Genomic DNA, 13,721 nt, shown 5'->3' with positions numbered 1-13,721 from the left:
GAATTAGTAATTTATCTCTACCCTCACCTCTCCTTTTAGAGCAATTTGTGGCGGTTTTGCAAATGATCAAAATGCCCTTGGCATTTAGCATAATTACAAAATTGCCATTAATTGTAGCGGTTTAGAGGTCAACAAATCAAATTAATATTTGCAATGTCTTAGCCGACATGATATATATATATATATATATATATATATTTGATTTTGCCAACTCATGGCCGACATGCATATGAATTATTTTGATTTTTGGATTTTGAGTTTAATTAAGGTTTTAATTTATAATGGTTGTTTAGCTCAAAATTCAAATCCTTAATTAATATCAAAATCCAAATCAAATATATATAATTGTTCTAAACAATTATATTTTCTCACGGTTCGGTTTCGGTTGTTGTTCGGTAACTTTTATACAACGTAACGTGTACGTTTATAAATTAACCGCTGTTTCTGCTTGTCATTTTTATATGACATTTATAATTTAATTATATCACGTATAATTAATTATAACCATCTTAATATTAATTATAATCAATTTATAATTAATCAGTAAGATTCTCCTAGTAGCTCCTATATGGTGTGACCCAATAGGATCTGTGTTATGTTGGTAAATAGAGTTAAAACTGTTTTAACTTCTATAATCATGAGAGGCATCTGACAGAATACATCATGACCATCAAATTACACAGATGATGATGTACTGTACAATATCACGATCCAGTAAACAATTTACTTGTGTCAGTTCTTTTGTCACATAGCTATCAGATTAGTTTCAAGGTAGGCGTGTGTGTCATCCTTGTTAACTTAATCTTTTCTTGATCTTGAGTAGATTATCAAATATAATTACTCTTGTAATTATCCCGCATGCAGATAATCTAACTCTACCAAGGGGCCCAGTGATGCTATATCTCGTACAAAAATACGAGGGACAATAGTACTTTTGGTAAACCATCACTTCCTTAGCTAAGCTATACATATGGAAGTACTACCGTTATGACTGCTTTTTACGGACAACGTTAGATAACACTCACACATACACATCTCTTAGATAGAACGATGAATACCTCATATTGTAGAACTTTACACTGAATGAAAACATTAATGACACGAACACAATTCTATTCAATGTTTCATTCGAGGTCTGTCAAATACCATGTTCCTAGAACATGTATCTATGTGATTAAAATGACATCTCGTGTCTATGGTTTGTAAAACTTAACCATCTTTTAATCCACATACTAACCTGGTAACGGTTAATTAGTGTTCCTGCTAATTACCTCGGTCAGTAAATTCTTAAGAATATATATCATCTTAATTATGGAGTTTCACAATTCCAGTCATGAACTCGAAATGATCCATAATACAATAATATTCAAGGCAACAAAATAATATATAATTAAACATTCAATTCATGAACAAAGCTTTATGATAAATTATCGTATTATTGACTTCTAGATTATTACAAACTAACATTTATAACCCTAATTGTCTACTGTATTGTCAATTCACAAGCGCATGAATCTATCGTATAGTATAGATCAGGGTATTGATCCACAGGGATAGTGAATTGAGAGGTCTACGTGCAAGCCAAGTCTAGGTTATCAGTTCCTCTAGGTTGGTTGATTGTGTTTGGTTGATTGATTGTTGGTTGTTTGGTTGTAATGTTGAGTTATAACAGTGAAGTGGTATTAGATTAAGTGTTCAAAAGTTGGGCTTCTAGGGAATCAGACATTCTATCATTCAAACTCGTTTAATCTAGGTTCTAAATGACATGACAGTTGCATACGGTCTGTCACTAACCGCATGCTACTGCTAATACCTATCAATGTAAAGTCACTCAGTAGCATGTGGTTCTGTCACCTTTCGCACACGACTGGGTAAACCGTACAAGGACTGGTTTCTACTCTAGTCAGAATCATAGACTGTTTGGCCTTAACCGCACACGCCCTGCACTGGTATCAATTGCAATATGAGAGTTTATAATCCTGTTTTGGTGTTGACTACTTGGTCAGTAATGCAACACCCTAATTGACTAAGTCCTGGTTGGGTACTTAATACAATTGCATGAAGATTAATGATAAGTCATAATTACTAATATTACGAAAGAGGTCAAGTTCACTTGGTCGGTCCGTCCTCTAACCTTTCACAATAGTAATGATTAATATTACTCCACTACTAGTTATAGAGTGCGACTTCCGTCTATCGGTCTCTATCCTAATAGGTTTCTAACTGAAGTTCGGATACTAGTGGTTACTTGGTCGGTCTATTCCTCTTGTATCTAAGATACTCATATTCTTTGGTTACTGGTTAACCCCACAATGGTATACAAGGAGTGTACATCTCAATGTATACGAGGTCTCTTCAAGCACACAATAAGTAAGAACATAATGGATAAATCTCAGTAATAATTCAGATCATAGTGCAATGACAAATATAAATAAACAACTAGATTAAACTGATAAGAATTTAATATTACATGTCTTCACCCTAAAAAAGGGTTGCTTAGCCGCTCATGGCGGGTTCAACAACAAAAGAGACAAAAGACATTAAGAAAGAGATAGATGGAAGGTGGACATCTATGCTGCCTCTTCTCTCACGCACGCTGTCTTCTAGTCTTGTCTCTACTCATTTCTTCTAATGGAGACCTTGTTATTCTATTGATCTCTCCTTTGCATTGCCTCCATAAGAGAAAACCCTAATTTTAAGTGCTCTCTGATGTAACTATATTTTTATGGCTTTATTGATTCTAGAGATATCTTTTCCTGGGCATCCAGATGCTTATATAGGCCTTGATTAGGAAGTTAGATCTGTAACTACTGTTCTGGTAGTTTTTGCGTGCGGATGGCCGAGTAGCATGCGGTTTGGGTTAAACCGCACGGAGGGCATAACTTCCTGCGGCGGTTGTTCTGGATAGCACGCGGATGAGGGCATTTGTACGGCTAAGGCTGAGTGTCATAATTGCTTCATTTTATGCCTATTTTAGCTCGAATATCATCGAAAATATGTAATTCTCTCAGATCAAGTAAAATAACAAAAAATAATATGATTATTTAGAAAATAAATAATTGTAACTCGATAAATGACAATATTTTAGACTAAGTGATAGGGAAAATAGCGACTTATTTCACCCATATCATTGTGCCTATGCCAGGAGGTCTACCTCAGGATATTGCATCTTTGTAGGAGGTAATTTTATTTCTTGGAAGAGCAAAAAACAATCGATAATGGCACGGTCTATAGCTGAGGCTGAGTACAGGGCAATGGCCTTGGGAGTTTCTGAATTGTTGTGGTTAAAGGTTCTTTTGGTGGAGTTGAAGATGGATCAAGGGATTAACATGAAGTTATGGTGCGACAACAAGTCAGGGATCAGCATTGCCAATAACCCCGTGCAGCACGACAGAACCAAGCACATTGAGATTGATAGGTTCTTCATGAAGGAAAAGATAAATGGTGGAATATTGAAGCTAAGTCATGTTCCAACTGAGGATCAAGTGGTGAATTGCCTCACAAAGGGTCTTAGCTCTTTAGGTCTTTCTAGATTATATGACAAGATGGGCTTAATGAATATCTTTCACCTATCTCAAAGAGGAGTGTTGAGAATCAAGATTGTATCAAATGTAGTTTGATAAAAGAGTAACTAGGAAATAATTTTCGAATACCGTTTTCACCCCTACTCGTGTAAGATACGCATGATTGCATGAAATGTGCCATAACATTTACAACAATATTATATTTTTGGAAAAATAGGCAGAGTCCTTCCATTGAGATATAAAATGGCAAATACAAATGTTCCAAATGAAAAAAATAAAAAGCTACCCAAAATATAAAGCCAGTGCCTTTTTGTGGTCTCAGTATCCCGGGTGGCATCCTGAACTAAATACTGAACTCCAGAAGGAGCAGTATTAAGGTTTCAGCCATGTCAATCTTACATCGTTGACCCTAGGCAAAACACAATTACACCCAACCTAATATCCATATCCAATAAGTATTAGCATGCCAGCAAAACAGATAGTGCATGTTAGTAAAGTTCCCTACTACAAGCATATGAAATTAAAGGCCCTAACATAGAGTACCAACAAAAGTGAGGGATATAACCCATTTATTACAAATTCCAGAATGCGTGCCAGTAAAAGATCATGTCAATAGCATCAAGGGACCATAAGGGTCTGTACCACTGGAATAGTGGGAACAAGCATGTCAAGAGCAGGCAAAGGAGAGAGAGACTGCAGGGAATCATATCCAAGTCCTCAGGGATCCAGCATTGAGTAAAACACATCATAGCCCTTTTTTTAGTACCTGTTCAGTAATCCAACATAAAGCAAATTAGTAATATCATATTTCTAATTGTGGGAATTGGATGATTATCAAAGCACACCGAATTTCTAGTTTTCCATATGTACCAACATATAGCACTCACTACCATTAACATGGCTTCTCTTTTTTTGAGAGTCATGAATTGAGCCAAGAGTTGTATATTTTCTAAAGAAGTCCAATCCCCATAAAAATCTTGGAATTTACTCATCCAAAATCAGATTTTAGCAATGTAAGAACATTTAAGAAATAAATGTAATGTTGTTTTGATTTCACAGTTGCAAAAATAACAATGTGAGTCACCTTGTCATCTTTTTTTGGTCAACACATCTTTGATGAGTAAACAACAATATTATATGAACGGGGCAAATCACAAAAGAAAGAATAAAACAAAAGGAACTGGACAAATCCAGTTGACCCATACAGGAGTCAAATACCAGAACGAACCAAAGAGTTCCCGTTACAGGAAAGGACACAGAACTGCTCGCAAACCGAGGCGGTCCATTCGATATCTCAATTCGAATCCTCTGCGTTAGCTCAAACTTTGGATTTAGATCTGGACCGTCTGATTCAAATCGGCATTAATATTAAAAGACCCGTGCATTACAGGAAGGGTCCGGATTGGCCAGGATTCAGATCGGACGGTCAAAATCTAAACTCAAACGGTGCGTTAACGTGGACGATGTGGACTCTCTCTTTGCCCTCTTTTTGCTCTCTTCCCTCCCAAAAAAACCCACACCTGATGCAAAAATCGGGACAAAAAGACGCAAAACCAAAATTTCACAGCCCGGTCGAGTCTTGATGAAACCCTAACCCACCTCTGTTTCTCCCCCACAGAGCTCACTCAGCTGCTGCTCCTCTTCTCCGCTTAAAACTAGTGTTTCGCTCTTGCTTCCAACTCAAATGCAGCATTTGCCTAGTTTCGTCCAAGCTAAGTTTCCTTCCCTCCTTTTAACTGAAAATCTAGGGTTTTCTTACAAGTGCCCGGTTTTGAGCTGGTTTATCCCTTAAGCTTTGGAAGATACGAGGTTTCGTACGTTAAACTAGGTTTTCCTCCTTCCATTGGACATTTTAGTCGCCATGAGTGGGACTAATGAGCACGACCTTTCTCAAGATGAAGAGACAAACGACGAGATCTCTCAGTTACCAGCAGAGACACTTACTGAAACTCCTGCAGCACCGCGTCCTCTGGCTGAGGACTTCCTGGACACTGTACCGATTCAAAATACAGGTACTGAAAATGACAAGGCCAGTGATGGAGATATTGAAAGGGTCACAAAAATGGAGAACGGTAGTGATGGCATGGATGAAGAGAGAGAGGAAGAAAGCAGTGAGGAGGTTAAAGAAGACAGAGAGGTGAAATTGGAGGGCACAATTGTGCCCTTTGATGATCCAATCTCAGTTGCTGGTCCGGGTTCAGATTTGTTTCTGGACGGTGAGGATTCGGGTGATGAGGATGAGCAGGCTGCTTTTATGCAAGAACTGGAGAGGTTCCATATAGAGCACAACTTGGAGTATAAGCCTCCCAAATTTTACGGCAAGGGTTTGAATTGCCTCAAGTAAGTATTGATTTAAGTTTTTTCATGCCTGAGTTAAGGCTTGTTCCGAGCGTAACCCAAAAAAAAATCAAGTAAATGTTGTACCAACCCAGAAAATAAAAATAAACCTATATCAGACTGGTACATACTGGTATTGTTCAACATTTACTTGATAGCACATCTGTGCTGGTAGTTAGCCACTTGATTTTTGAATCAATTCATCATTTTTTATTCTCTTCACAGTATATTTTTCACCCACTAGAAACCTGAAATTATTGTCCTATGCCCCACTCCAAAAAGCATGAAATAACCTAAGACCCATGTAACTTACCTTTTGTCAATTTATAAGAGAAATATAAAATGGTGCTGGAGTGGTACTTGGGGATGCTTTTATGTAATGAATAGCCATTCGATGCAGTGTAATTGATACTTTTATTTTTCCAAGGTGTATCTGACATGGTTATATTTCTTATGTTTTGATGGGCATACAAGGCATTATCCCATCACAGTTCTTGCAGTTTTATGTTAGTCTGTTGCTATCTTCTTTTTTTTTTTTTTAAATATTAAAAGTTTTCATGAAACAGGTTATGGAGGCAAGTTATTAAATTGGGAGGTTATGAGACGGTATGTATTTACCATCTCAAATTTGAATTCTTTTTTGTGTTCCCTCAGCAAGACACCGGTTAAAGTCAGTAATGAAAATGCTTTGACAGTCTGATACATGTCAGAGTTCTGTTGGAAGATCCACCAGCAGTATAGAAATTTAAACATTTATTATGGTGATGATTTTGGGAAACAACATCACTTTTGAAAATTGCCCTTTTGCATCAGTAACATAACCGTATATTTCCTATTGCTGTGCTTTTCAGATTGTAACTGAGGTCATTATTTGATTATTAATTTGAACTTCTTATCTGTTTAATCTGACCAGTTGAATTAATCAAATGTCCCAAATCTGGCAAATTACTGAATATAAAATCGATAAAACCCATTAAGCCTTTATATTGTGATTTAAATGACACCCTTAGTCTGTTTCCTTAGAGGTAATGCAATTTATTTTTCAATGATGTTGGTTAACTGCTCAAAAATTCATTTCTGATTCAAGTTAAAGCCAGACAAATTCAGTTTCCTTCCCCGAGTTAAATCCAAAATAGATAAATGATTAATTTGTTGTTATTTCTAATACAAATTCTGTTGCAGGTGACATCATGTAAACTATGGCGCCAGGTTGGTGAATCATTCAGGCCTCCAAAGTAAGCACTGTGTTTCTTTTTGGGAACAGATAGCTGTCTTGCATCCATAAATAACAACAAATTTAACATACGACCTTATGAAACCTGAAACCTGCAAAGTTCTTGAAATGACATATTATGATCACAACAGGTGTCCTTGTGAAGTACTTCAGTCAGGACTTTGCAAGGGAATGTTGCATTAATGGTAGCTGGGTGCGTGCAATATATTTACTTTTCTGGGGCCATGTTGAAAAATGTTTCCTGAAAGGAGTTGACTAAGATACATTCTTATTTGTGACTCTGTGGCATTATGAGTAATTCATTTATCCAATTGCAATGGTTACTTTTTATCTATGTGTTTGATATCCATTTTTGGTGATTAGAGATATAATAGGATTCTAGTATGAGTTGCTACAAGATGCTTTTTAATACCACCATTACATTCCTAGCTATTTTAGGCCTTTGATTTGCAGATGAAGTCATATATCCTCAAAGAGCAACAAACCAGTCAGACATGTCTTAATTCTTTTATAAACAAATGAAAATAAAGAGAAAATGTTTTATCTTACAATCATTGAATGCACATATATCAAGTACCCTCATGCTGTCATCTTCTTTTCCTGTGCATTTTGTTTCTAGAATGTTGGTAAGGTGGAAGGTGCCAACTTGTTCTGTCACCTTTCAAAATCTCTAGTGGTGTTTGATGTGGATTCTCAATAGCCGTATTCAAATATCTTGGGAACCTTATTCAAAAGTCTTTATAATGGAGTCATATTTACCATTATGTCCTTTATCTGAATCATTTGATAATGTGATTGTTATTCTATGGCAGGACATGTACTACAGTATCTTGGTCATTTCGCATTTTCTATGAGAAGGTAATGAATAATATTGTAGACTTCTCAATTAATCAGTAGACTCATTGTTTTTATATTGTAGTTTGGTGCCATTGTGGGCATGTCATGCAATTAATATTTTGTTTTTGCATGGTTTGGCTGTTTTGCCCTTGATGTTGTCCTGTTGTGACCATCCTAATTAAACATCTCTAAAACCCATATATTATAATAAAACTTAAATTTCTGAATCTAAAAGTTCACCAAACACTGCTGATGTGCTATCTATATAAGGCAAATTTAAATCAAAGAAGCTTGGCAAGTTAAGATCCTTGTGTTATATGTAAAGTCCGGTGATATGTTATTTTACCATTTTTCATTGAGCTAATCGTTCTTTCTTGCCTCTTTGTACATATTCAGGCTCTACTTGAGTACGAAAAATACAAAATCCGTACTGGTGAGCTTCAGATACCAGAGTCTTCTATCCCAGAGCCAACTCCAGACAATCGTATGGTAATACAATATGATCTTGTTGGGTGCTCTTTTTATGCAGAGGATTAATAGTCTAGTTGTTAGTCTGTTATGATCTTGTTGGGTGCTCTTTTTATGCAGAGGATTAATAGTCTAGTTGTTAGTCTGTTATGATATTAAGAATTTTCACTAAGCAACTTCCTCTGTACCTTAAATATGCAGATAGCATTATTTAATCTGACCAACTATTTTATATTATCTCCAATGGTACTTATGCATTTCATAAACCCCCAAAAAATTATCAGGTCAATTTGTTATGTTTTCTGAGCAGAGTTACTGAAAAGAAAAGTATCTCTACTCCTTTTTTTTCAGAAAAGAAAACTTTTTTAAACAAAAATAAGCAGAGAAGTGAATACCAAAGGACAAAGAAATATCATTGTCTATTTGTTATTTGCAAGACAACTGGAATTATCTTCGCCTGCCAGAAAATGCAGATTTCCTTTGCAAATATGAGAAATGTTGGCTGTAACGTAAGTACAGTAAAATATCGGGTGTAATTTGCAAAAGTCCAACCATATTGGCTACATTTTATTTGTGCTTAAGCTTTTTTGGAACAACTGAATTGTTGACATAACAGATGTTTTTTGTTTTCTTTTTAATCTTTTCCCTAGGTTATTGGCCAGCCGCCTGGATCAAATAGGGTCAGGAGAGATGCAGCTCAACGCGCAATGGATGGTTGGCATTCTCATCGTCTTCTTGGTAATGGTGAGGTTGGTGATCCCATTATCAAGGTTTACTTTGTATTTATTTCATTTTTTTTCACCTTTGGTTTAACTGGTTTAATGTTTCCTGTTGCATTCTGGTTATTGATCTGATCAGTTACTTGTACTTTGTTGGCTTATCTTGTGGTTAATTGCACAATTGATGGTAAATTGCGCAAATTTGGAACTGGGTCCTACAAATGGTGGTATCAAGGCTCATTTACAACAATTGAGGAAAATTAGGTCAAGGCTTAGTTTTGCATGGATGGGTCAACTGAGGCCTAACTTTATGTTGGAAAATGTGTTTGGTTTTTCAGGATAAGAGTCCACTTTCTGTTGGAAAGAAGGATAAGCAAGTGAAAATTATGGGTAAGGTTTTTTATTTTTTAATCTAATTTTCATGCATTCCTTTATGGCATGTATTACCTTTTTGTCACTGATAGTCTGTACTTTTGTGTTATTGTTGAAAATCTGTGAAGGTTTGGGGAGTAACAGTAAACATGATAAAAAGAGAAAAGCATCTAGTTTAGAGCGGGCTTTCAAGTCTGCTGCCCGTACCAAAATTGTGAAGTCAGAGTTAAGACCTTTCCTCTCTTTTTTAATTTTCTTTTGAGTGAGGCTATGCTGCTATGGCACTATGCATAGCGCATATCGGTCCGTACTATGGATCAATATCTTCATTTTCAAAGCTCAACCAGTTGATCTGAACAGTTCAACATGATCTCCATTTCAAAATGTACTTGTAGATTCTAGACCATTCAATCAAAAGTAGTTATTTTCTATCTATCTAAAAAATAGTAATAAAATTCTAAAAAAAATGTAAAATTTAGTCTGCAAGTACATATTTTCATATGGAGATCATGTTGAATGGTTCAGATTGATTGTTTGGACTTTGAAATTAGAGATTGATCCATAGTATGGACCAATATGCGCTATGCATAGTACCAATAGCCTTACTCTTTTCTTTATATATTCTTTGCATACTAGACCCAATACCTTGTCATATTTAAAATGAAGAACAACGATTGGAAATGGTTGTACACGAATTAGCCAATGGATCTAGTCATGGTTCTTACTGATTAATGCTGACTAATACATGCCAGTAATTTACTGTAGCAACCTGACTAATTCCAGAAAAAAAGAAGATGATGGTGTAGATAATTATTTGTAGGTCGGGTTCAATGGTTATTGATGTGGGTGCTCCTGCTGACTGGGTCAAGGTCAACGTGCGCCAAACTGTAAGTCCATATAATCATAACTTACCAAAATACTATTCTTATATCCTCTTTTAATTCTAATTTGTTTATACTATGTTTGATTCCAAAAACATCTTTTTTAAAGAAGGATTGCTATGAAGTTTATGCTTTAGTTCCTGGTCTTCTTCGTGAAGAGGTAAAGCCTTTCAACTAAGTCCAGTTATTTACTTGTATGTCCTTGCAATTTTTTTATTCTAGCCATTGCCTTCAGTTGCTTTGTCTTTTTTGCCGCTCTTGTATAAGAGCCAACTACTCGAGTGAGCCTTAGTTTGTTGTTATATTTTTTTTTGGATGGAAACCAAAATTTTCACAATTGACTGTTTATTGCAATGAAGCTCAAATACAAAAGAACTAAAAAGGCTCAAATACTTAGATCTTTGTACGTGTTTTCTTGAGGTGGTATATCAGATTTTGATTCTTTACTTTGTGGGTTGTGTAAATCAGGTACATGTGCAGTCTGATCCAGCTGGCCGTTTGGTCATATCAGGTGAACCAGAACAACCCGATAACCCATGGGGTGTTACTCCCTTTAAGAAGGCAAGTCTGTTCATATCATAGATACTTTTAAAAGAGCACCTTGTAAAGAAACAGAAGCATCTTATCCTATTCGACATGCTAGCAGCCTGACCTGAATAATAATGTGTTAAATTGAAACAAAATTCATTGGTATAGGTAGATTATATTTTCTTTGGAAAAAAACTTGTTCTCAAATTTACAAAGATAATACATTAATTTTATCTTATTGTGATGTTACTCTAATTGGAAATAACAACTCTTGTGTCTTCAACGCATCTCAACATACAATCAGACCTTAATATGTTATGGTAGCAGATTTGTAGGGTCACAACTTCCCTGCTGTTATTATTGTATTAGCTTGGAATCTTTGTAGTTGACCTAACTTAATCCAATTAAGTCTCATCTTAATTTATCCCAAGTCATGCAATCAGGCCTCAACAGAGCTTTGTATTTCTTTAGTTAATCACTGAAATTCACCTTAAATTGCACTAATTAAAAACAAAAAAGAAGAAAATTATACAAAACAGGAATAGATGAATAAATAAGTAAAATATTGTCAAACTAAAAGATTCTACTTCCCAAACCGACAAATATGGAATCCTATACTTGTTCCGCAACCTGTGGTTGTAATCCATGATTTATGCTTATCTTTAGTTTAGAACTAATGCTTTATAGTATAGAATTGTAATTTGGTGTGAAATTTCAGGTTATAAGCTTGCCATCCAGGATTGATCCGCATCAGACTTCAGCTGTGGTTACTCTTCATGGCCAGCTTTTTGTGCGGGTCCCATTCGAGAATTCTGATATGTAACTTAGTTCTATATTAGCCCCAATTTCAGATATAAGGTCTATGTCCTCTCCCTCGCTCTGCCTCCCTTGTGATATTATGGTCCCTTAGCAAATTCATACTGGTTACTAAATTACCATGCAAATAGCATTGGTTAAATCCAAGTGAACATTTGTGAGTTATTTACATAACAGTTAAGCAGTTAGGCTTAGTTATCTGCAACACCCAATGTGTCCAATTAGCTGAATTGAAAAATATGCTGTAATATGTGATCAACAGGAGCTATGACTGTTAAAAATGCATTGGGTGTGAGACATGCAGAGTATCCAAAAGTTTGCATATTGGTTGCTACTACATATCTAGATAAGAAACTGAATAATTTGGGAGTTCTCACTATCTAATATAACTGCATAAATTTTCAGAATCATGTGTTAGGATACCGATCAGACTAGGGTTGAAGACTCGAAAATTTATGTAGGCAGTGTAACATTTAAGTGTAGCTTCTTGATTCATGTGCTAATGTTATGTTAAATATAGTGTGCTGTCAAACAAGCCATAACATAGTGTATTAGTCTTTGTCTAGTAGGATCTGAAATGGAGAATGCTTATAGTTCTGTAAAGTTTGTAACTTCAGCTGTTGCTTCTTTTTATAAGATGTTAGCTCGTGTTGTTAATGTAATGTGAATAATTTAGGTTCTTTTTTCTTTCTTTCAACAATTTACTTTTGATCTTTGGTATCATTTATCCAACATGAATCAATCTGTCTTTTAAATTGCTAAGCTTAGTTTGGTCTTTCCTTGTCAAGGCTTGTACTCTACTTGATGTGGTAATAGAGTACTGACTGGAGTCAAGTCAGATCTTGCAGCTTTTAAAACGTATCAATTCAGTTTCAAATAGCTTCAAGAAATAGTTTTGTTGTGCAGCACAAGGACAGTAACACAAATTAATTGGGGATGAGTATGTATGGTATTGATAGGCGCTAGATTAGCTAAATGTTGAATTGACCAAGTTAATAGTATATCAGCTTAAAATTTATAGTTTTATAGTCGTGCAGTAAAAAGTACTTTTGTTGTTAACAACAAATAGCTGTATGTTTATAGGTAATACATATTTGTTTATAAAATCTAACTATATGTTAATTAAAACGTCATATACATATTTGTTAATACTAGAAAAAAGTTTGTCAAGTAGTAGACTCAAATTGTCTTTTAATTAGGATTGTTTGTATAACAATGATAAATGATGATCAAGCATGTGAAGATCGTATAACACTTATTTTTTCAGTTGCAAATTTTTACAATTTTTGAACGTCGTATAATTGACAAATATATTCTCTCTTAATTAATAATTAATTACTTGTTATTAATATTTAGCTTTATTATTAATATTTAATTAGTTACAATAGAAAAATGAAAAGTTTTGAGTGGATACTCATGTGTGCGCTCTAGCATAAGCGGGGTCGACTCTATACTCATTTGCATCTAATTAAGCTTCCAAAGTAAAAATAAACTTTACAAATAGCTTGTATATGCGCGCTCACACATGTAGATGGAAAGAAAATTTTGGAAATTGGAAAAAAGCTGGTAGTTTGGCGGTCAATTGAGAAGAAAAAACACGCAGTTGAAATTGAGGCCCATATCGGAAGAAAAAGGCTTTTAAATGACAAGCATAGCATAGCACACTCCAATCAGATGATTTTGATCCAGTTCAAATTACCATATATTTAACAACATGCAGTATAAAAATCAGCCATAATTCACGAAAAGCCACCATCACCTTCACACACGCACAAAAAAGGAAGAAATTAAGAAACACATGAATTAACAGAGCAGGAGAAGTTCTTTGAAACATCTCGAGGTCTCAAATACAAAAAAAATAACAATCAAAGGCCCAAAAGTCAACTGACATATAAATAAATATAGTCAAAAGTCATCCCAACATTTACCAAATCATTTGTATAACCACCGAGCAGTTCTACTCTCTATTGAACCAGCAAACAGTAAAATAAAACACTCTGGCATA

The 13,721-nt window shown here is 35.2% G+C and overlaps 2 protein-coding genes across 3 annotated transcripts in view; both read left to right on the top strand.

Moving 5' to 3' along the window:
- The window catches only part of LOC144560121 (splicing factor U2af small subunit B-like), an 85,680-nt gene that overhangs the window by 48,173 nt on the left and 23,786 nt on the right, over window positions 1–13,721 (top strand). The window lies entirely within an intron of this gene.
- LOC144560118 (AT-rich interactive domain-containing protein 3-like) lies at window positions 5,041–12,458 on the top strand. 2 transcript variants are annotated; one of them, XM_078309270.1, is made up of 13 exons: window positions 5,041–5,864; window positions 6,428–6,467; window positions 7,044–7,096; window positions 7,908–7,953; window positions 8,329–8,421; window positions 9,051–9,149; window positions 9,458–9,509; window positions 9,620–9,716; window positions 10,312–10,378; window positions 10,482–10,532; window positions 10,841–10,933; window positions 11,619–11,758; window positions 12,122–12,458. In XM_078309270.1, exons 1-12 carry the CDS (start codon window positions 5,386–5,388, stop codon window positions 11,721–11,723), a joined length of 1,275 nt encoding a protein of 424 aa, XP_078165396.1. In that variant the 5' UTR covers window positions 5,041–5,385; the 3' UTR covers window positions 11,724–11,758; window positions 12,122–12,458. The 2 variants fall into 2 exon arrangements, with proteins under 2 accessions (XP_078165396.1, XP_078165395.1); XM_078309269.1 differs by having other exon boundaries at window positions 9,051–9,170.

Source organism: Carex rostrata, chromosome 10 (assembly GCF_964058835.1).
Source record: "Carex rostrata chromosome 10, lpCarRost1.2, whole genome shotgun sequence".
Classification (NCBI taxonomy): domain Eukaryota; kingdom Viridiplantae; phylum Streptophyta; class Magnoliopsida; order Poales; family Cyperaceae; genus Carex; species Carex rostrata.
The sequence above is the reverse complement of the archived record's forward strand: the minus strand, read 5'-3'. Positions and strand labels throughout refer to the sequence as shown.